We start from the raw sequence: 21,805 nt of genomic DNA, 5'->3' as shown, positions 1-21,805 counted from the left end.
AAGTCCCCAGACAGCCAAGATGCTCATTGTGAGAACCCTGATCCCTGAATTGTCCCGAATCCACTTCTCTGCATGGAAGGACCAGTGAGAACAGATTGAAAACCAACTCACAGAGGCCTTTGTGGGTCCTCAGCTGTTTGCAACCAGTGTTGCCCAAGGGGAAAATAAAAAGTGTGCAAGGATTCTGGGCGAAATGGGGGCAAGGGTTGTGAGCCTCTTTATTGGTCCGTGAGCCCAGGAAGCTGGGAAAGGCCCTGACATAAAAAAAAATCAGATTCTCCATGGCAACAAAATTGTCATGCTAGAAACACACAATCTCAACTTACACAGGCAAGCATCTCAAAAATATATCAAGTGAGGAAGAGAGATTAAAATTTCAAGGAACAAATGGCAAACGTAATGGTTTGCAGAACTGCGGATGGGGAAAGGAATGGGACGGGGAAAGAAAAATACAAACCTTTCCTCTCCCGGGGCCAGAGATGTCTGTTGTTATTTGCCTTTTAATCATAGAAAGTAACTTAAAACCTTCCCCTCACTTTGGAGCACATCTAACCCACAGTTCAGCGGCTTCACACAGCGCCACCAGCTCTGGGCTTCCTGCTGACAGTTAGTGCTTCTCAAAGCCCAGCTGACTTTAAAGCCCAGATCAAAAGCTTTCTTGCCACAAAACAAATCCCATTTGACAAAGTCAGATCCCTCCTAAGCCACAATTATATAGATTGACTTGGTAACCTAAGTTAATGGCGATCTGACCCCCAGTTTGATATATTTTGTCGTGTTCTTTTTAAAAGTAATTTGTTCTGTCTCTCTTCTTTTTTAATTTTTATTTCCTTGTGGGTGGATGACAAAAGGGCTGAGGGATGTTGTGGAGGGAGAGAACACAAATTCGATTTGGCAAATCCCATCCCTAGATAAGATAACAATATGAATGCTATTATGGTGGGCATTAGCCAACCAATCTCCCTGTTAGTTTTGCAGGTTGCCCAGAATGTGGCTCCCACAGCGGTACCTAAGGGCAAAGGCTGTTTCCAAGACTGCGTTTTTTTCTCAGAAATATTAGTTTGTCACTAGTCACTAGTCAGAACTCATGACACTTGCTTTACTTAGGGCGTGAGGACACTCATCGGCACGCCTTTTCTATAGTCTTCTTTTCAACTTTTGAGTTGATCCCTGCTTCCAACGTGACAAAGTTACCAGTGGGGCATCCTTTCTTCCTGTGTATAGGTCAGAAAACTGTGTGCGCTTGAGTTCTGTGCCCAGATGAGAGGTAAAGTGGTCCTTCATTACCTATGTTCAATGTACGCCAGAGGTGTGTGATCCCAGTGGAGGCAGCAGTTTTAAATCGTGCCCAGGACTTGCAGCCAAGTTCACCTCTGTGAAATAGCTCAAGAGTGAACAGCTACAAGAACACGGTTGAGCGCACTCAATACGAGGGAGACATAGTCTCATGGAGGTCAAGAATTTTACACCTTGTATTTTATCTTGGGTGACATACCAGGACGTTTCCTGATAAATGGATAGAAGGCTGAATGGGGTAGAGTAGAAGGAATTCATGAAATACTGTGATAGGTGAATGAACAAATGAAGGCAGGGATGAAGAAATGGAGTATGTTAAGAAAAAACATCACCCAGAACTTGGAAATCAAAAAAGAGTATGCTATGTCTTTTCAATATCATCCTGGGCAGTTTTCAACAGGACCACTCAATGATTCTTTAATTCTCTAGAATGTGCCTGTTATTTGGTTTTGTTATTCATTGATTGATTATTAGATCTTAGATACTGAGAAGTTACATGTTAACTTATAAGTATTTTTCCAGTAGAGAAGATACAACCCCCCAATTTTATTGTATTGTAAGATAGTAGCTAGTTTTGTGTCTACCTAAACATATTTATTTTAATATTCTTTTTCTTCCCCACTGTGTGCCATGGCATTTTTTTTAATCTATGAAACCAAGATAATAACACCTGGGTAGAGGGTAGTAGCGATGCACCTTAAAGGCCTAGAACAGTGATGGCTCTTGGTAAGTAGTAAGTAGATTGCTGATATGAGATTTAGTTGTATGATGGTAGACACCCAACCCTACCACTTAGGAAGGAGCCAAACCTGATCATGACAGTGCTGAGTAGCAATGATTTCCATCTGCCAGGGAACTTGCTGTTTAAAACACTACATGGAGAATTCAAATGAAAACCAAGATGTTCTTTGAAATCTCCATGTATATCTGTATATCTGTATAACTATTTGGGGTATACTGAATATCTTTCCTATTTTAAAATAAAAGGGAAGTTTTAAAGGAAGAAATATAGAAAGAGGTGTTCATTAGACAGAGATATATAATTACTTCTAGGCTGTTTCGGTGGACAGACAGCATATAAGTCTATTTGTAACAGGTGAAAAATAAATCACTGCTTTATACTAATATTTCCAATCAAAATAAAAAATTACAGTTTTCTCAACTTTAAAAATTTTATATTTAGAAAACTCATATGAAAAAATCTGTGCTTAATATGAATATAATATGTTTTATTATAATTACACTATATTTATATATTCTGTATAAGTATTATGTATGCGTGCATATATATACTATATACACATATACTATATATGTATATATACCCTAATATATGGATATATATATTTATATATATCCAACCCTGTATTTATCACCTTTTCTCTATATGTGACTTTGTGTATATATACATAACCATACATATATATTTGACTTTCTATCTATCCAACTATATATATGTATATTTACACATACATATTATTTATATTACATATATAAAAGTAATAATATCAATATTATCACTAACAAATGTTAGCTATTAATGATATGCTAATTTAAATTAACCATGTAAACTCTTTATGAATAGGGTTTGTGACTATTTTTACCAACTATGTGCCAGGGTTCTAACAGAGTGCCTAGCACATATTAGGTGCTCAATAAATATTAATAGAGTGATTTTTGATTTATGAATTCACTCAACCTAGTAGTTGCAAGTCTTGCAATTTAGAATCACCTGGAAAGCTTGTATTTACTTATTTTATCAATATCCACCCTTGGATCCCACTCCAGACAATTAATTCAGAGTATCTGGACTACGAGCTCATGCACTGCTACTTCTAAAGCTATCTAGGTGATTCAAATGCACAGCTCTTGGATGGGAACCAGTGATCCACTCTCTCCTTGAGGCTGTGTTGACTTCCCCCTGAGGGCAGTGGTTGGACCCAGTGAGTGAACCGGAGGCTGCCAGGCCTGGAAGTTTGTTGGAGGACAAGGCCAGTGCATTTCAACATTCTGAGACTGTCGCCCCTGCATGACCTTCCTGATTTAGACTCTAGCTGGAAGAAGAAAGAGAGGTCAATGTCCTCTCTGAACACGCCGGTGCTATCCTTGGACTCCTGCACCCAGATTTCCCAGTGAGCAGAATAATTACAATAAATCGGAGCAGAGACATCTGCTCTGTCAATATCGTCCACCAGGGGATGAGCTGGCCTGTGACCAGACTCACAGGTTCCCAGGAAACTGCAGAGGTGCTACTAGGCAGTAATGACTTTCTGCCACTTCACAGCTGGGTTAAACTGGGGAGAACTCTGGCTCCAGATGCCCTGTTGGCGTACAAATTAAAATCTTCCAACTCTGGTTTCTTCCTGAAATTGCCAAGTGGACCTCCCTGCTCGGGTCAGACTCTCTACCCTGCATCGAGAAGGATCTTTTTTAATATGCAAGGCTTGCCACAGTCTGAGCATCATGTGTCAAAGCAGGCATTACTGGCCCACTTTACAGATAAAGAACTGAAGTCAAGAGCAGATAGGCAATTTTCAGACACTCACAGGGCTTGCAAGTAAATGCTGTGGGCAGCACTTGAACCCTGGCCAATTAGTTTCCAAGTCTCTTTCTAACACAGCCCTCTTTAACCTGTCCTAGTGAATCGGTTTGCTCACGTGGTGGTGAGGAGTAAAACTTTGGGTTCAGATGTCTTAGATTTGATCAAAGCATTTCTCCTTCCAAATTCTGTGATTTTAAGCAAGTTATACAACTTTTCTGAGACCCAGGAACCCCATCTGAAGTTAAAATGTAATAACACGCATCTTACGGTAGCTTTCCGAAGACGAAATTCCTTGATAGGTGAAATGCTTTACAAAATTCTTGGCACAGAGTGTTCAGCAAAAAGGCAGTGTTAATACACAATTATTAATATTTTTCTGTTGGGTTTTTGATTGGTCATTCTATTTCTCTTTAGAATAGCATTCTTAAAATCTTTTCTTAACAAAGCCATAGAAATTGCTAACTTAAATTACGGATCCCATTATAACAGAATACTTGTGAAAGGTAGTACGAAACAAACATCAAATACACAAACAAAAATTACACAGCACTCTCACCATTAATGAAGATTAAAAACTATAAATTAAAATGTCAACCAGTTAAATCATCCTGCACTTATAAAAATGATACCCTTGGGGCTCCTGGGTGGCTCAGTTGTTTAAACACCTGACTATTGGTTTTGCCTCAGATCATGATCTCATGGTTTGTGAGTTTGAGCCCTATATCAGGCTCCGTGCTCACAGTGAGGAGCCTGCTTGGGATTCTCTCTCTCCCTCTCTCTCTGCCCCTCCCACACACTCTCTCTCTGTCACCCTCTCTCATATATAAATAAATACACCTAAAAATGATATCCATAACACAATGAGCAATTAAAATCTGTTCCAGAATGTATAGATGGGCCAACACTGGAAACTTACTAATATGATGGGCCTCATATTATCGATGAGAAGATACAGTCAAGAATAATTAATATGAACTCTAACAGATCACTGTACCTCTTGAAGTTGCATATAAATTATTTTTCTCAACTTGAAGACGTTTGTAATATTCACTAGATATGTAAATATACAAAGATAACCAGATGTTAAATAATTTTTAAAAATTAACAAATTCAAATACATATTATAAAAGTCAACATCCAACTCTGACTAAAAACAGATCTATCTAGATATCCAACATTATAATTTGTTAAAGACACGTCACATAAGAGATCAGTTAAGGGTGTCTGCTCTTACTTCCATCACACATTGTAAAGATACACACCCAACATTTAACCACAAGTACTAGTTGGTAGGTTTGCCTTGCATTTTCTTACTTACTTTATTACTTACTTACTTTTCTGTATTGTATTTTCTTACTTTTACTTCATAGTACTATATATTTTTAAAATTAGCAACATTTTTTGTTGTTAAAATTTAAGTTCTTGAAGGAAAAATCTTAGTAGATTTCACACATTTATTGTGTACATGCTACAATAATAATGTATGTTGGTAACTATTCATGTTAGAGACATGAAATATGAAAATAAAGCATTTTTTTAAAAACTTATTTTTACAAAGGCCTCTCATGATAATCAGAGAAAAATAGTGTGAGTTGGGGAGGCAAGAACAAGCATACTTTGAATACCCATTATGCACTAGGAAACATGGCTTAATTCCATTGTAACCCCCTTTCCCTTTCTTCTTCTCAACACTGCTCTTGGACATGATCCCAGTGAATAGGAATGTCCTTTTATTCCATTTCCCCACAGCATGCTTATTTAGCATTTGCCTTTTGAGTTTTAGTCATCTTACTCACCAACTCTTCGGTTGAGTTGAGCTGGGCTGTGAGTACCAGCGAGGTCTGAAGAACTGGAAAAAGCCATTGGAGAGAGCAGGGATGCTAATGGGTCATCACAATTGTCTATAATGATAGGAAAGAAAGAAAGCAAATTGTATTAGCAAGAGAAAGCCCATAAAGGGAAGAATCATGGCATTAACCCCATTATTAATTAACCAATGCTCTGAACAAAGCCAGTACCAATTGTTTCCATGGGCTATTTCATTCATTCCTCACAATCCTGAAAGACTGGTATAAATTCCTTTACAGTTGGAGACACTGATATTCAGAGATGTTAAACAGTTTGTCCAAGGTCACAACACTAGAAACTGGTGTGGCCAGAAATCTCACTGATTTGTCTCACTCAGGAGTCTAACAATCACCCATTCCTTTAATCATTCACTTGAGAAAAGCCTCAGGTTATGGCTATTGAGCTTATTCTAGAAGGAGGAAGACTGTTGAAGAGGGGATACAATTGTTTACCTATTTTCCCATCTTCAATCCCTAAGGGATCCTGCCATAGTTGTATCTAGACAGAATGATTTAAAATGTGTCACTCCCAGTTGTGTGAAAATCTTTGGAAAATGAATGGCTAATTGTAATAATTCATTGCGTAAAGTAAGCGAGAATAGTCCCCAATCGTGTACAATCTTGAATCTGCTATTCACTTCAATAACAGCTTCTCCAGCCTTCCCAAATGTGACAGGTATGCTTGCTTTTTTTTTCATTTTTTTTAATTTTATTTTTCATTTTTAAAAATTTACATCCAAATTAGTTAGCATATAAGTGCAACAATGATTTCAGGAGTAGATTCCTTAGTGCCCTTTCCCCATTTAGCCCATCCCCCTTCCCACAACACCTCCAATAACCCTCAGTTTGTTCTCCGTATTTATGAGTTTGTCCCCCTCCCTGTTTTTATATTATTTTTGTTTCCCTTCCCTTTATGTTTTGTCTCTTAAAGTCCTCATATGAATAAAGATATATGATATTTGTCTTTTTCTGACTAATTTCACTCAGCATAATACCCTCCAGTTCCATCCACGTAGTTGCAAATGGCAAGATTTCATTCTTTTTGATTGCTGAGTAATACTCTATCATGTGTGTGTGTGTGTGTGTGTGTGTGAGTGTATACCACATCTTCTTTATCCATTCATCCACCGAGGGCTCTTTCCATACTTTGGCTATTGTTGATAGTGCTGCTATAAACATGAGGGTGCATGTGTCCCTTCGAAACAGCACAGACAGGTATGCTTTCTAAGGCTTCTTTGATGCTGTTCAAATGTAGAACAGGGTGGGGTCATGGGCAGAGATGTGGTCTTGACAACACAGACATGTTCCTCCAAATGAACCATGCGATCTCATGCAGACAATTCTGCTCTTCACATAGCAAACTGGTCATGTAAATGTTCCGTAATAATTCATTTATTTGTTTGCACCTTACACCAAATGGTACACTCTTTGTGGGACTTTGCAAATAATCTGATACATAATAGGCCTTCAGTAAAGGTTTGTTGAAAGAAATGGATGGTGAAGGAAGGGAGGGAGGGAAGCAGGGAGGGAAGAAAGAAGGAAGGAAGGAAAGAAGGAAGGAAGCAAGGGAGGGACTAGTTCACACAACAGGACAAAATGATTTTCCAATTTTTCATTTTGTGCACAGTTGATTTTGCAGGACATTGCAAAATGACATCATGAAATGTAGACATACCTCATTCAACCATGATTTTACATCATTCAGATTAAAGGTAAACTTGATGTACTAAGGGCTTTCAAGAAAAGTTGGTCTGATTTTTTTTTTTTAATTTTTAAATGTACATTGGATATGGGGCTGCTTCTTTATCCAGAAAATTCATAGAGAGGACTATTTCATCTCACCACAGGAACATTAATGAGAAACATAAGGATTAAATTTTTGTTTGTTAAATGTGTTAAAAAATCCACTGGCTAAGTGTATTTTGAGGGTTTTTTTTTTTACCCCAACACAAATGTTTGAAAAATATTTTGAGGTATTTGACAAACACAAAAGACAGCCAAATCCTCACCAAAGAGGAACGACATAAAAATCACAGCAAGGACACCTCTGCAGTTATGGTCATTCTGCTAATAGAAAGCAGAGCTCACGGCTAGTTTATTCCAGGCATAAAATGCAGGTGAGGGGAGATGCATATACACTTCCAATACATTTGTATGGAAACGCAGATCGTTTACACTATTTATGTAGTAGGAGACAATTTGAATATAATGCAAATCTCACATTTGCTTATGCCTATTTCATCATCAGGAAACACTAGGTGAATACAGAAAACTGGAATCAGTGGAACTGAAGCCCACAGAAATACACCACGCCTGTACACACACCCACGTCAAAGACCATACAATATCGGACTTCACAGCTATGCTATGAGCCACACCTGTCTGCATCTGTAGTTACGACCATCTTCCAATTTCAGATAACACTCCTCCCACTACTCTCTAATAGCTCACAACCCTTCTGACACCCACTTCCACAAGCAAATTGAAGATTTTCTAAAGATAAAGTACCATGTTTATTATAGCATTTACGTAGTCTTTAAACATATAACATGTATGAAGTCGTGTTACCATTTTTATTAGGTTCTTAGGATTAAAAAACAATTTTAATGTTTATTTTTTGAGAGAGAAAGAGACAGACAGAATATGAGAGGGGGAGGAGCAGAGAGAGAGAGGGAGACACAGAATCTGAAGCAGGCTCTAGGCTCTGAGCTATCAGCACAGAGCCCAACACAAGGCCAAACTCACAAACCGTGAAATCGTGACCTGAGCTGAAGTCGGATGCTCAACCAACTAAGCCACCCAAGTGCCCCTCTTAGGAATTTTTTTTAATATATACCGATGACATGTTTGAGCATTGTGCCCCTAACCCTATGTTTCCCCTAAGTAGAAACAGAAGTGACCTAATCATTGCAATTTAATTCAGTCCAATAAATATTTATAAAGATATACTTTATGTTTGACCTTGGATAGGCACTAGGGATTGAGTGCAGTAAAATTGAGTTAGACCTCAAGTATCTCAGAGACTATTGAGCAATGAAGGAAAGAAAGAGAAAGAAAGAAAGAAAGAAAGAAAGAAAGAAAGAAAGAAAGAAGAAAGAAAGAAGAAAGAAAGAAAGAAAGAAAGAAAGAAAGAAAGAAAGAAAAAGAAAAAAGGAAAACTTACGAGGAAGTTTAAGAGAATTTTACCCAAGGTTACACTCAACCCACTAAAATGGGGACCCGACTATACAAACACCCAGGTAAGTGATCTGCTGTGTCTGCCCCAGGCCTTTGCAGTCTCCCCTTTCACAAGGTGCTTGCCTCAGGGAGAGGTTTGCTTCCAAAGTTCACTGGCCTTGTGAAAACAGCTGCCATTTCCACCGGCCATTTCCTCTTCTGAACTGTACCTTCCTTGTATCTCACTGTGTGGGGTCAGTGTTTCCACTTTGGGAATTAGTAAACCCATCAAAAACAATCTGTGTCAAAGGATAGGTTCAGAGGAGAACCTTCAGGAAACTTCTTGTCATGGACCCTGCTCATTGCAATAGTGGCCCTTATTTATTTATTTATTTTTTTATTTTTTTTAACGTTTATTGATTTTTGAGACAGAGAGAGACAGAGCATGAACGGGGGAGGGTCAGAGAGAAAGGGAGACACAGAATCCGAAACAGGCTCCAGGCTCTGAGATGTCAGCACAGAGCCCGACGCGGGGCTCGAACTCACAGACCGCGAAATCATGACCTGGGCCGAAGTCGGCCGCTTAACCGACTGAGCCACCCAGGCGCCCCAATAGTGGCCTTTAAAGAACACGGCTGAACTTTTGTTCTACCCTTAATAGCGATAATAATGGGAAATTTTCAGATCAGAAAGGAATAAAGACCTCTTTTCTCCAGCCAATACGTAGTCCCCTCTGTCTTCTCTATGTCACCTAAATTGAGACCAGGCCTCTAATCAAATTAACCCTGGTCATTGGGAATTAAGATTTGTCCACCTAACCATTCTAAGTCCAAAAGTGTGTATTATTTGTAGACATGCATCTTATTCTTAAAGCAGAAGAGAAGGATCTAGCATAAGTGAGAACAATTTATATATGTTTTAATTCATGATTTGGGACAGTCTGGGACAGTGGAAAGCATCAGAAAAGCTAGAGCTAGGAGCTCCTCACTCTACATTGGTTCCTTCTCTTGCCTTGGTGATTCCAAGTAATATATTCAAATGCACTAAGCAGGGTCTCCGTTGTCTGCAAAATCAAGAGAGTCTTCTCTGGCAGAGAAGACTGTCTCATTTCTCAGAAACGAGAAAATCTCTTTTCTCATTCTGTTTCTCATTTTAAACAGAATGAGAAAAATGGGGAAAAGTCACCTTTAAAGGAGAAAGCACAGAAGGAAAACAGGAAGCACTGTATGAATGGTTTGTAATACTTGCTATCATTGAGAACAACCATTTCAACAATTTTATTTCTGGGATCTTGTCTCTGTCACAATACCTGCTCAAGAATTGGTGTCACTGGTAGCTCTTTGGCCCTGGAGGTTTACGGAAGGCCAGATGAGAAGAAGAATATGAAATGGAGGGGAAGTGAAGGGGTGAGGAATCACTGGAGAGTGAGGACACATTGCATGGGGCAGTCCGCCCCCTCTGTGGATTGCCAGCCTTGCAGAGACTGGGCCAACATCACACCAAACACATGGCTGGGAAAGAAAGAAACAAAGCGCCATTTGCTCCACCATTTCTGCAGGCTCTAAATAAGCAAACTTGTGTTGTCATTACATTTTAGACACCACTCGCATCCCAGCCTTCTGACAGTATGTCTCCACAACGCTAAATCGAGCAGTCGGTTCCTACAAAAGCGAGCTGGATGTTTGTCTGTATTTACATAAGGAAAGTGGAGACAGTGAAGAAACTCAGGTGGGGAGAGAGACATTTGAAGTTTGGGGAAAACATACCAAGGGACCAAAGTCAGGCTTTCAAGGGGACACAGAACCTGAGATGGACCATCATGATTTTACCAGAAAACCATTTTCCACACTTTAGGGATGCATTGGCGTAGTAGGGTATTTTCAAAATATACTCTTAAAAATACTGTGGATAGGGCTTGTCTTTAAAAGATTTGGTGTGGAAAGGAGATGAAATTAAAAGGCTACTTAAAAATGCAAAACCATACTCTCGTGCGATTTATTAATTCTCCCTTTTTCCTCAAAAAATAACTTCATTGCCATCTTTAATATTTTCCTTTATAATAGAAATGCCACTTCTTACCCTACCCCATGCCCAGGCAGATAAAAATCCACTTCTATGGGTATGATGGAAAGCAACACAGCTCTTTGCATTGTGTAACTGTTGAACAACCTCATTCTTATTTGCAAATGACTTAGACATACATTCATGGACTAAGAGGGTAGCAAAACCCAAAGACCCGTCTGAAGTTGTGAAATTCAAGCCCTTCACTTCAGCAATGAGAACCTCAGGTTTATAGTCTGCTCAGGATTATTCAGTTAATCGATGGACTGACTAGCTTGGACCAAAACTCAGGTTTCCTCACTCCCAGATGGCGACCACTAGGGCAGGGTTTCCTGCTGCCTTTGCCTTAGCCTGATAACCATTAGTTATATTATTTTTCATAACATTTTGTTTTAATGAATAACTTTCTTTGTGCAAAAGGAAAGGCATAGTTGCCACCTCCTAGATAACAGAAAAATAGTAAAGAATAGCCTGTAACTTTCAAAATATTTTTAATTTCTTCCCTATTTTCCTTGCCTTCTTATTTCTTCCTTCAACATCAAAAAGTAAAGAAAACATGGAGCGCCTGGGTGGCTCAGTCAGTTAAGCATCGGAGTCTTGATTTTGGCTCAGGTCATGATCTCAGGGTCATGAGATCGAGCCCCACATAGACCTCTGTGCTGAACACGGAGCCTGCTTAAGATTCTCTCTCCCTCGGGCACCTTTTGGGATGAGCACTGGGTGTTGTATGGAAACCAATTTGACAATAAACTTCATATATTGAAAAAAAAAGTTTCATAGAATATAAAGAATCAGAACAAAAAGAAAAAAAAAAGATTCTCTCTCTCTCTCTCTTTGCCCTTCCCTCAACTCCAATTCATTTTTCTCTCTCTTTCTCCAAAAAAAAAAAAAGAAAGAAAGAAAGAAAGAAAGAAAGAAAGAGAAAAAGAAAAAGAAAAAGAAAAAGAAAAAGAAAAAGAAAAAAGATAAGAAAACATTAAAGGAAGGATTTAAAAAAACAGAAGAAGAGGGGTGCCTGGGTGGCTCAGTCAGTTAAAGGTCTGACTCCTGACTGACTCAGGTCATGATCTCACAGTTCTTGAGTTCCAGCCCCGCACTGGGCTCTGTGCTGACAGCATGGAGCCTGCTTAGGATTCACTCTCTCTTTCTCTCTGCCCCCCTCACTCTCTCTTAAATAAATAAACTTTAACATTTTTTTAAAAATTTAAAAAAGTGTAAGAAGAGAAAAAGAAAAGTGACTTGTGTCCTTATGAATATTTGTGTGGATCCTCAAGTCAAGCATTTTAGTTGATACTGTCAATCTGAAGAAGTAGGGGTAATTTGTTCCTCAATATATATGTACAGTTATATACTAAAGGTCTTCTCTCACATTAATTAAAAGGTAAAGGCACAAAAGATAATTCTGAGTAAATATGATATTTACACACCTTTTTAGAAATTATCATTGACTCTTTAAGACTATTCTACTTTAAGTAACACTTTTTGTTGTCAACGTATATTTTTATTCATTATTATTAAAATACCAATAGAGTAACAGATGGCCCAAAGTTAAATTGTGAGGATCATCTTGATTACCACAGTAAATTGTCTGTACGTGGGGATTTGGAGCTTAACAGATTCACTTGTATTTATAGGTGAGATAAAATTCCTCTTAGCATTGCACACTTAATGGCCTACTTTGTTTAAAAGACATAAAGCATGCATTTTGTATAGTGCCTACAACGGTGCTTAGAAGTGACAACTCACTCTTTTAACTTCATTTATTTTTCCCCTCGTTACCTATAATTTCACTTAGTAAACAACAAAAATAACTACTCTAATATTACTCTTGAATCTGACCCCATCTCCATTTTCCACCATGAAATCCGAGGAGATAAATGACTTCATAATGAGCGGACCAAAAAACATGGCTCTCTAGAATGAGTCATGAAAAGAAGGTTAAACCTTCTTCTAAACATCCATCTCCAACTTAATGCAGGATCCGCCTTTTGATTACGTGCTGAACATGCATGGTTGTGCTCTTTGCTGTAGGAAGATAAAGATGAAAGTCAAAGACACAGAGCCTGAGCTCAGGAAACCAAGCATCTACTTTGGGTTGAAAGATAATCCGTATGTTTTTTAAAGCAGCTCCTTATGTTTATGAACAATTCCAGGCAAAAGACCTTTGACTTCGGATTCAGGAATCCTGGGCCCTCATTTACCGTCACTGTGAGCATGCGCTCATTTTCCTTTTCTGTATTTCAGATTCCTCAACTGTAAATGGCGGGGGTTATCGTTCATTTGTCCACTTAACAAGCTTTCACTGTGCACATTCTAGACATCAGAGTGTCTGCCAGGCTTTGAAGATAGTTAAAGCAATTATAAAGCACTCAAACACTGTGGACTTGGGCACATCGCTTGCTGCCCTACAATAGTGATTGATGACGGATGGGGTGCAGCTGGCTAAGAGAAGCTAGTCCTGTCTACGAATTCACAAGAGGGTTCTGGGATATTTTCTCAGCTTTACAAACAATTCTACTTAAAATTTTAGGTAACATTTGACTTGGAGATACTGTCCTTCACTTATAAGTGGCTTGCTAGGATATCATAATCAAACCCAGTATGTATAACAGCAGGGCAGCGGTGGCCACCATAATTCTCCCAGCACCTCTGGTGCAGCTGTCTGTCTGGGTTGTCAGCAGTCACTGCAGCCCAGCCAGAGGGAGACCATCATTTGCGGTGGATGGATGAGGAGGCTACACGGGTTTTAGTCCATTTCACACCCTGGTCAATGTCTATACTGGGCTTTGAACCAAGGTCAGCGTGACTCTTTGCATATTGTCAGTCTGAAAATTGGCTTCCAGTCCCTAAAATGACAGCAGGAATTTCGTTCAGACTGGCAGTGGGGAGTCTTCCATTTGGCTGTCTTGTGTGAGGTTAGCCATTCTTGGATTTTCAAGAACATCCCCATATGGATGTCCCATAATTAGCTCAAACTCAAAATATGCCGCAAATATGCTTTTTTAGGTTGCTTTCCTCTTATATTACTCCTTTCCCTCCCATACCGCCACTGATGGCTTATTATTATTATTATTATTATTATTATTTTGATTCTCAGGTTAGGAATATTGAGTTCACAACTGGCTGTTTAATTTTTCTATTTTAACTTTAAATATAATTTATCAATGACTTAATGTAACTGAACAAGTGTTTCCTGAGTCCCTCATGTGTAAGGTCTATGACATAGGGCCAATGTAAGCCATAGGAAACATCTTGTTGACCGAGAATATTATTTTATTCTACCATTTAGTATCTGGGGCTATGTCTATGTTCAATAATATTTGTTGATTAAACCAGTTGAAAGAAAGATTTCTCAGATTTATACTCACTTTTATTTTTTTATTTTTCTCTCGCTTGCCCTCTACTTGATCCTATTTCGGGTTTTACGAACACCGTGTTACAATTTTTGCAACCGTCTTCCCAGGTTCCTGCTCGTGTCCATCTATATCCAATCGCCATTTCTAAACCAATTTTCAACATGTTTCTCTCGCCAAGTCCTACTAGGTATGTCAGCCTTAAATTTGGCTTCCAGAGGTGGCAGAATGAAGATGAACGAACAAAGAGAGATTTGTGAGCAAATAAGAGGCTCCAGCTGAATGTAAGGCCAGGGTACCACTGATGGGGTCGCGGGCTGGTCAAAAGAATCAGAAGCTGAGGTCCAACCAGCAGAGTCAGGAGTAAAGTGCCTGTTGCTAAGATCAGCTTCAGTCAGAGACTAAGAACCACGACAGCCAAAAGAATCAGTCTGGTGGTTGCCTAAACTCAAGTATGCTAAAGTTATTAAACCTATAGGATTATGAATGTTCCTTCATAGAGGAGCTGGATTAGCTAGAAGGCATGAAATCTTTGGTGGGTAAAAAAGGTAAAAGGGATTGGAAATTTCTGTAATGTGAGAAGCTGAGTGGTGACTAGGATTTTGGAGGGATTTAGAAGAAATGATAAAGGAAAGTCAATCTTTGAAAAAATAAAATTTTACCTATTTTTTTAAAAGATTTCTAAATCCATTCCATCGGCTGCCTTTTAGTTTTGTTGATTGTTTCCTTTGCAGTGCAGAAGTTTTTACCTTCATGAGGTCTCAATAGTTCATTTTTGCTTTTAATTCCCTTGCCTTTGGAGATGTGCCAAGGGATACAGGAGTGCTGATGCATAGGGGCACCTGTACCCCAATGTTTATAGCAGCACTTTCAACAATAGCCAAATTATGGAAAGAGCCTAAAGGTCCATCAACTGATAGATGGATAAAGGAATTGTGGTTTCTATATACAATGGAATACTACGTGGCAATGAGAAAGAATGAAATATGGCCTTTTGTAGCAACGTGGATGGAACTGGAGAGTGTTATGCTAAGTGAAAGAAGTCATACAGAGAAAGACAGATACCATATGTTTTCACTCTTATGTGGATCCTGAGAAACTTAACAGAAGACAATGGGGGAGGGGAAGGAAAAAAAGTTAGAGAGGGAGGGAGCCAAACCATAAGAGACTCTTAAAAACTGAGAATAAACTGAGGGTTGATAGGTGGGAGGGAGGGGAAAGTGGGTGATGGGCATTGAGGAGGGCACCTGTTGGGATGAGCACTGGGTGTTGTATGGAAACCAGTTTGAAAATAAATTTCATATTTAAAAAAATTTCTAAATCCAACTTTGTTTCCATACACCCCTGTTCCCTTCTTCCCATCCCCACCTATCAACACTCTACACAGAACGCACCTATCAGCATTACTTACAACACACACAACACACACATGCACACATCATTGCAAAGTACAGTGTCAATCAGATTTGGAATTTATTAGGTTTTTAAGTAAGGCTAAAAACGGAATGAATGGGATATATAGAATGAAGAAGATTGAGAACATGAGAAAAATAAGACCACAGGTTTAAAAAACTAAAAGTACAGATGATGTCTTTTTACTTTTAAAAGTGCATTGCTTAAAGAATTATGGGTGGAATATTAAGATGAAGGAATGAAGACAACTGACGAATTATAAAGATAGCGCTTCTGCCAACTCAGTATTCATCAGAGCTGAGAATGTCTTTTCTAGAGCTGTATTTTTTTCAGTAGATATCTATTCTTTCTTTGAATACAATGAAGCCAGACTTCCAATAGCTGCTCAGGATCCTGCATCAAGTAGTTCTAAATTACACTGGAAATTCTAGTTACTCCAGAAACCATGATTTTAAAGTGTAGATCAATGAATCCATAGACATTTGTAAAACCCTCTTCATCTTTAATGGATATAGGCACAGAGTTTCTAAAGGAAACACTAACATCTCTGTGTGTCATCAGTCTGCCCATTGGAATTGAGGAAAAATGCCTGATTAAAAAAGATAGGCTTGTGTTGGAAACTGGCCAGCTGGCTGACAGCACAACCCAATGAGGTCAACGCCAACCATTTATGAGTGGATGGGATAAACATGTACTGATAATGTGAACAAATATTGATCTTTATTGATCTTTGTAGATGAGAAAATAATGACAGCACAGACACAGAGCAGTAGTCTTTCAAGATCATAATGTGGCTGTGTGTGTGTGTGTGTGTGTGTGTGTGTGTGTGTTCTTTCTGGACCAGTTGGAGACTAGTATATTTGGAAAGAGCCCAGACACTGGATTCCAGCCCAGTCTGAATTCAGATCCTGACTCCGCAGCTTACTAATTATATGTCCTTTGGGATGTTATTTAATCTCAGTTTTCTCTATATATAATAGGGATAATAAGTGTACATAGGCTTGTTATGAGAACAAAAAGAGACAATTCATGTAAAATATTTAACCCAGTGGTTGGCACATAACTGGATACACGTTAATTCCCTTCATTTGCTGCCATTCTTTCTTCCTTAGTTTCAAGTTCCTCATCTCCAGTTCCAGTCACTGCATTTGAAAAATGACATTTCTTGTACCCTTTATTATATATTTTAGACTTTTCCCATCCAGATGGTTTTAACACTGTTTCTTTATCAGCCTTTCAGGGCTCTTAGGATAATTCTGTACCAAGAGCTATTCTGTTTATGCATTACTTTTCCTCCAAGACCAAACACGGCACACTTTCTAAGTTTCACCGCTTTTTTTTCTTATATTCAATAACATTTCTTAAGCACAAAGTGCCAGGCATCATGCTGTCTGTTCCATTATGCTGGGAATTCTTAAGAAGAACATAAAGTATTGCTCACATATGCATTACAAAGAATAAGGCTGTAGAAAATATTTGGATTTCTTGCTAGTCCTTATATTTGATTTGTTAAAAAAAAACACACATATTTAAAAAATAGGGACTGCCCTATTTGTGTTTTGAGATCATAAGCTTGAAATGCCAAGGAACCGTGCTGTGCACGAGAGAGGCTCACCAATTTGTATTTTGGAACGTGTATTCTAGTTGCAGCATAGAGAATGGGACAAATATGTGTGTGCATGCATGGAGTAAGGATAGGGGAAGTCAGTGAGTGTGAAAGACAGAACCAATCCAGACCTATGGAAATAGTAAAGAAGAGATAATAAGAGCCTGAACTTAAATGATGGCAATTGCATTGGACACAGGTAAGGGAATTGAGGTATATTATATAAAAATCATCATTGCTTGGTGAATTAAAAGGGAGGTAAGAATAAAGAATAATATCAAGATTTTTGGCTATTTTGTTATTCTAGAGACATAAGCTCACAAATCAGTTTCTAAAATTAACAAATTTAAATCAAGCAAAACAGAGACGAATGGCCACGTTAAAATGATTTCCAAAGGAGAGTTAGCACTCCTCTCCTTTCCTTTAGATAACTGTAATAAATAGTGTCATATATATATGAACATATATTTCATATATATATGAATATATGTCTCACATGGAAAGTCATACAATGTTATCAAGTGATACATTCTTAATTGTCCAAAGAGAGAAGTGAGTAGTGACTACTATATTCAGTAAAAAAGCAACATCACGCTGACCTGAGGTAGATAGTAGTCCTGTGATTTCAGAATAAAATTCTAGCTCCTTGCCTCTCTGTTTCCATTCATAATCAGATTGTTGGTTATGTTATCTTCTGGCACTCCTTATTTGTCAGTCTGTGCTCAGAATTGCCAATTTCTTGACAGCTTTCTGGACACACCGTGTCACACCTGTGTGCCCTTCCATATTTTAGTATGTCCTGTATGCCCTCCACATCACCTTCCTCTTCCCCACCCATCAAATCCTGTTCCCTGCACAGAATGTAAATGCTCCCAGAAGCATGCCAGGATCTCATCAGATAGAAATGTTTCTTCCTGTGAGTGTATTTTACCCTATATTCCACTTCAGTAGGAGTACCTAGCTCACTGATGGGTTTTTGTTTTGATGATATTGTTGCATATGAGACATCAAGCTCTTTGGGAACTGAGACCATGTCTTACTTCCTATCTTCATTGTCTTTCACAGCGATGATCAAACATCGGTTGCTCAATAATTATTTGTTAAGTAGAATTTTAGATACATGGAGGACGGTCTTAAATTCAGGTTAAAAATCTGAGTAGGAACTAGACAGCTTTCAAAAATGGGAAATGTCTGGGCAACAGTAAAGTCTTTACCCAAGTCACATAAAGGAGTGAAAGAAAAACTGAGTACCTGAAGAGAATTTTGATGAGGTCATCATTACTATTTTTATATGTGTGTGATTTCCAAATACCTTCTTTATTGGATATTTAGGGAGAACATGTCTCAGGCAAGTAGGACAGCCATAATGGTGGCCACCTAACAGGTGACGGGCATAGTTATCAATGACACACAGGTATTAGCTATTCTCCCCAAATTACTTATTCTAGCCTCAAGCATCTCCCCGACCCCAATTATACAGGCAAAGAAAGCAAGTTTCAGAGAACAGGAAATACAGACAGAAGCCTAACTGTGTAAGTCCAATGAGTGTTCAGGTATCAAGTAGAGTGAAAACATTACTGCTGTGGGTTCCATCACCCTGCTCGTGTATTTGGTTGTTCTACTGACTTACTTGGTAAATTTAGGGAAATCCATTAACTTCTCTGGGCTGCAGTTTCCCTCCCTGGAAAATGCCAATGGTGATGCCTGTTTTCAACAGGGGGACTGTGACAAATTTAGGATTATTATGAACAGCCAACAGAGAAAATAATGCTTGGAACATAGAAAGTGCTCAATCAATGGTAACTATAACATTATAATTATCCAGTAAGTCCCCGTATAGATTTTTGAGTAAGGAAATAATGTTTAGAGAATGCACTAAACTTGAATCCTAACATTTTGAAGTGAAAAAATTTCCAGTTCCCAGTGATCATCCCCTTAATTTATGACTAGGCCTCTCTTGACATAGTTTTTAATATTTGAAGATGGGAATTAGGCAGGGATGGCCAATAAACTGGCATTGGTGGTCCCCAACTTACCAGCTGGTTCCCTTTAACTGATGATGGATGGCTCTACTTTATGTGTTTATTCTCTTCTAAAAAGAATTTTCTCGCTGGCAGAGAGGGAACCAGGCAGAGTTCAGAGCTAAGTATCAAATCTGGCCCTTCCATCTTTGCCATCATTTTGTACACCATCACTCATACAAAATATACCCAAGCTGCAGAAATAGAGAGATCTTCATTTACTACATGCACACAGATATCAATTATTCTGAGCCCCTCAGATTATCAGATTCTAATTTTGGAAGTGCTATCTTTTATATAACTCAATAAAAATACTGGATATAATTTACTGAACCAAAGTATGGTGTGCCGTTTGTTAAACATTCTCTGGAGAATGTGTACTCATCAGAAGACAAAGGAAGGGGTAGATTCTAACAGACAATCCATTCTACCAATTGTTTTTCTGGTCCAGAGAGCTTACCCATTTGATACCAAATATCATCTGATCCTCGACTCTATGATATGACCTTCCAGGCACTCAAATATAATGATTTTTTGAGACATTTCAGGCCTCTAGATAATGATTTTTTTGGGGACAGGCTAAAAATAAAAAGCTTGTTCCAGGCAAAATGCTTCAGCATGTTCTACTTTTCCTTGTAAAATGCTCTCCTTGCTCAATCCTGAATTACAATTGTGACTCTTAAGCAAATGTTGGCTGTAGCTATGAAGACATAAAATGCTGTAGATGTTCTATGGACATGTCCAGGTACTTGGTGCTGTAATTCAAAAGCATCAATAAAGTTTTGAGTTGTATTCAGAGTTTGCAAATCTGTCACGGTCAGATGAGTTCAATTTCCATTTTCCCCATACCCAACCCTTCAAATTATGCATGAACAGATTAAAAATAGCAGGAAAATGCATTGTATTGTGTTCACTAAATATCTCTCATTTTAGAGGAAATCTTTAGCAATCAAATAACATGAGAAAAGACACACTGGAAAGCAATTATAACCCTGGGAAAATTTCATTTCATTGCTCAAGACAGAAAGTGGTATATTTCAAAACTGTGAGCAAAGATTAATGGAGATGAAGGGAATGGTAAGGACCCATGAACCAAGACATTTAACTTTAATGTCATTGCAAAACATGAGAAGTCATCATTTCAAGACTCAATAACCTCAAACTGAAATGCATTCATTGCTATTTTTCCTTCCTTTCTCCCCCAACATTGTACTCGGCAAGTTGAATGGGTCTGACAAGGAGTTGGTTTGAAAGTGAAGGGTTCTTTTCCTGAGCAAGGTTAAGTTTAGCTTTGATGACAGCACAGCCTGGAAATCTCCTGCCAAGCATTTCCTGCGGGCAAGAAGGCAGAGGATTTTCACTTTCTCTGTCAGCTTTAGCTCTATCTCAAGTGGTTATAAGTCAAGCCTTGGAAGAGAAAAGGCAGAATGAAGAAAATAAAACCTTTACTGCATAGCATTGGTCTGAGAGCTCCAGACAGAATTTTTCAAGTGCATTTTGATGAAGTGGGTCACAGAGTCTAGTTCCTTGGAGTCAGTACAATGTGTTAGGAAGGCATTCTGGTTTGTTTAAATGGAATTTTAATTGGGGAGTAAATGTAGTGCACCAGGAAAATGTGAATGAATGCCATTTGATACTCAATACTAGATTTGCCAAACAGACTTGGACTGAATCTATATGAACACTGACAAGTTGAAAAAAATCTAGGCATTTGTTCATGTTTAATATGTACTGATGTGGCGACTGGATAGTATTTTGTTGTCATTGCTCCTGCTGTGACTTCAAAAGAGTTGGAGCCTGACTGGAATTCTACATCACCCCATTCCGGCATCCTCGTGGTTTCTGTGGCCTGTTATGGTCCAGGCGTTTGCTTTTGATCTCCTAGGGTACTCCCTGGAACAGATCCTGATTCAAGATCAAGCTCCCAGATCTCTGACACTACACTTGGGTCAGGAAAGCCCTGCGACACTGGTGGTCTCTGTCTTGCAGCTTTTTCTCACTTTGCTATTTCATGTAACCATCCCCACTGGCTGACTTGGGCCTCTGGGATCTATCTAACACACAGACAGAGCTTGGCAAAGCTGTCTAGCCCCATAGTGGAAGAGAAAGGAATGGTAGAGAAGTAGAAGGGAAGATTATCAGCATGGAAAAATTATATAGACAGAGTTTCCCTTCCTATCACAAAGTGTCTTGCAATGTAGGCCATCTGTGTACTGTTCCAGTTGCTATAACCGCTGGCATTACAAGAGAACACACCATGTACTGAATGCAGACAATGGTAAACCGTGACAGGGGATTTACATAAATTACCTCATTGCCTCCTCCTAATACTAATTATGAATGAGGCATTATTGTCTTGGTTTTATAAGGAAAACAATTTCAGAGTATTTAAGTTACTTGCCCAAGGTCACAAGGCTTGGCTTGGCCCTAGATCTGTCCAGTGCCTGTTAGCATTAACTATCTTATTACCATCCTGCAAAGTTGACCGAGAAATCTTCAGTCTATTCTGT

General features: G+C 38.6%; 1 protein-coding gene across 2 annotated transcripts in view; it reads right to left on the bottom strand.

Annotated features, from left to right (window-relative positions):
* Positions 1-21,805, bottom strand: part of CNTNAP5 (contactin associated protein family member 5) — a 796,957-nt gene that overhangs the window by 608,754 nt on the left and 166,398 nt on the right. For both annotated transcript variants that reach the window (XM_047084746.1, XM_047084747.1), the window contains exon 2: positions 5,635-5,739. In XM_047084746.1, the coding sequence (XP_046940702.1) occupies positions 5,635-5,739 (105 nt within the window). The remainder of the gene's footprint in view (positions 1-5,634; positions 5,740-21,805) is intronic.

This window comes from Lynx rufus, unplaced genomic scaffold (assembly GCF_022079265.1).
Source record: "Lynx rufus isolate CCGP_SWC_20201006 ecotype Redwood Valley unplaced genomic scaffold, mLynRuf1.p SCAF_2, whole genome shotgun sequence".
Lineage (NCBI taxonomy): Eukaryota > Metazoa > Chordata > Mammalia > Carnivora > Felidae > Lynx > Lynx rufus.
Note: the sequence above shows the minus strand (reverse complement) of the source record. Positions and strands in the feature narration are given on the sequence as shown.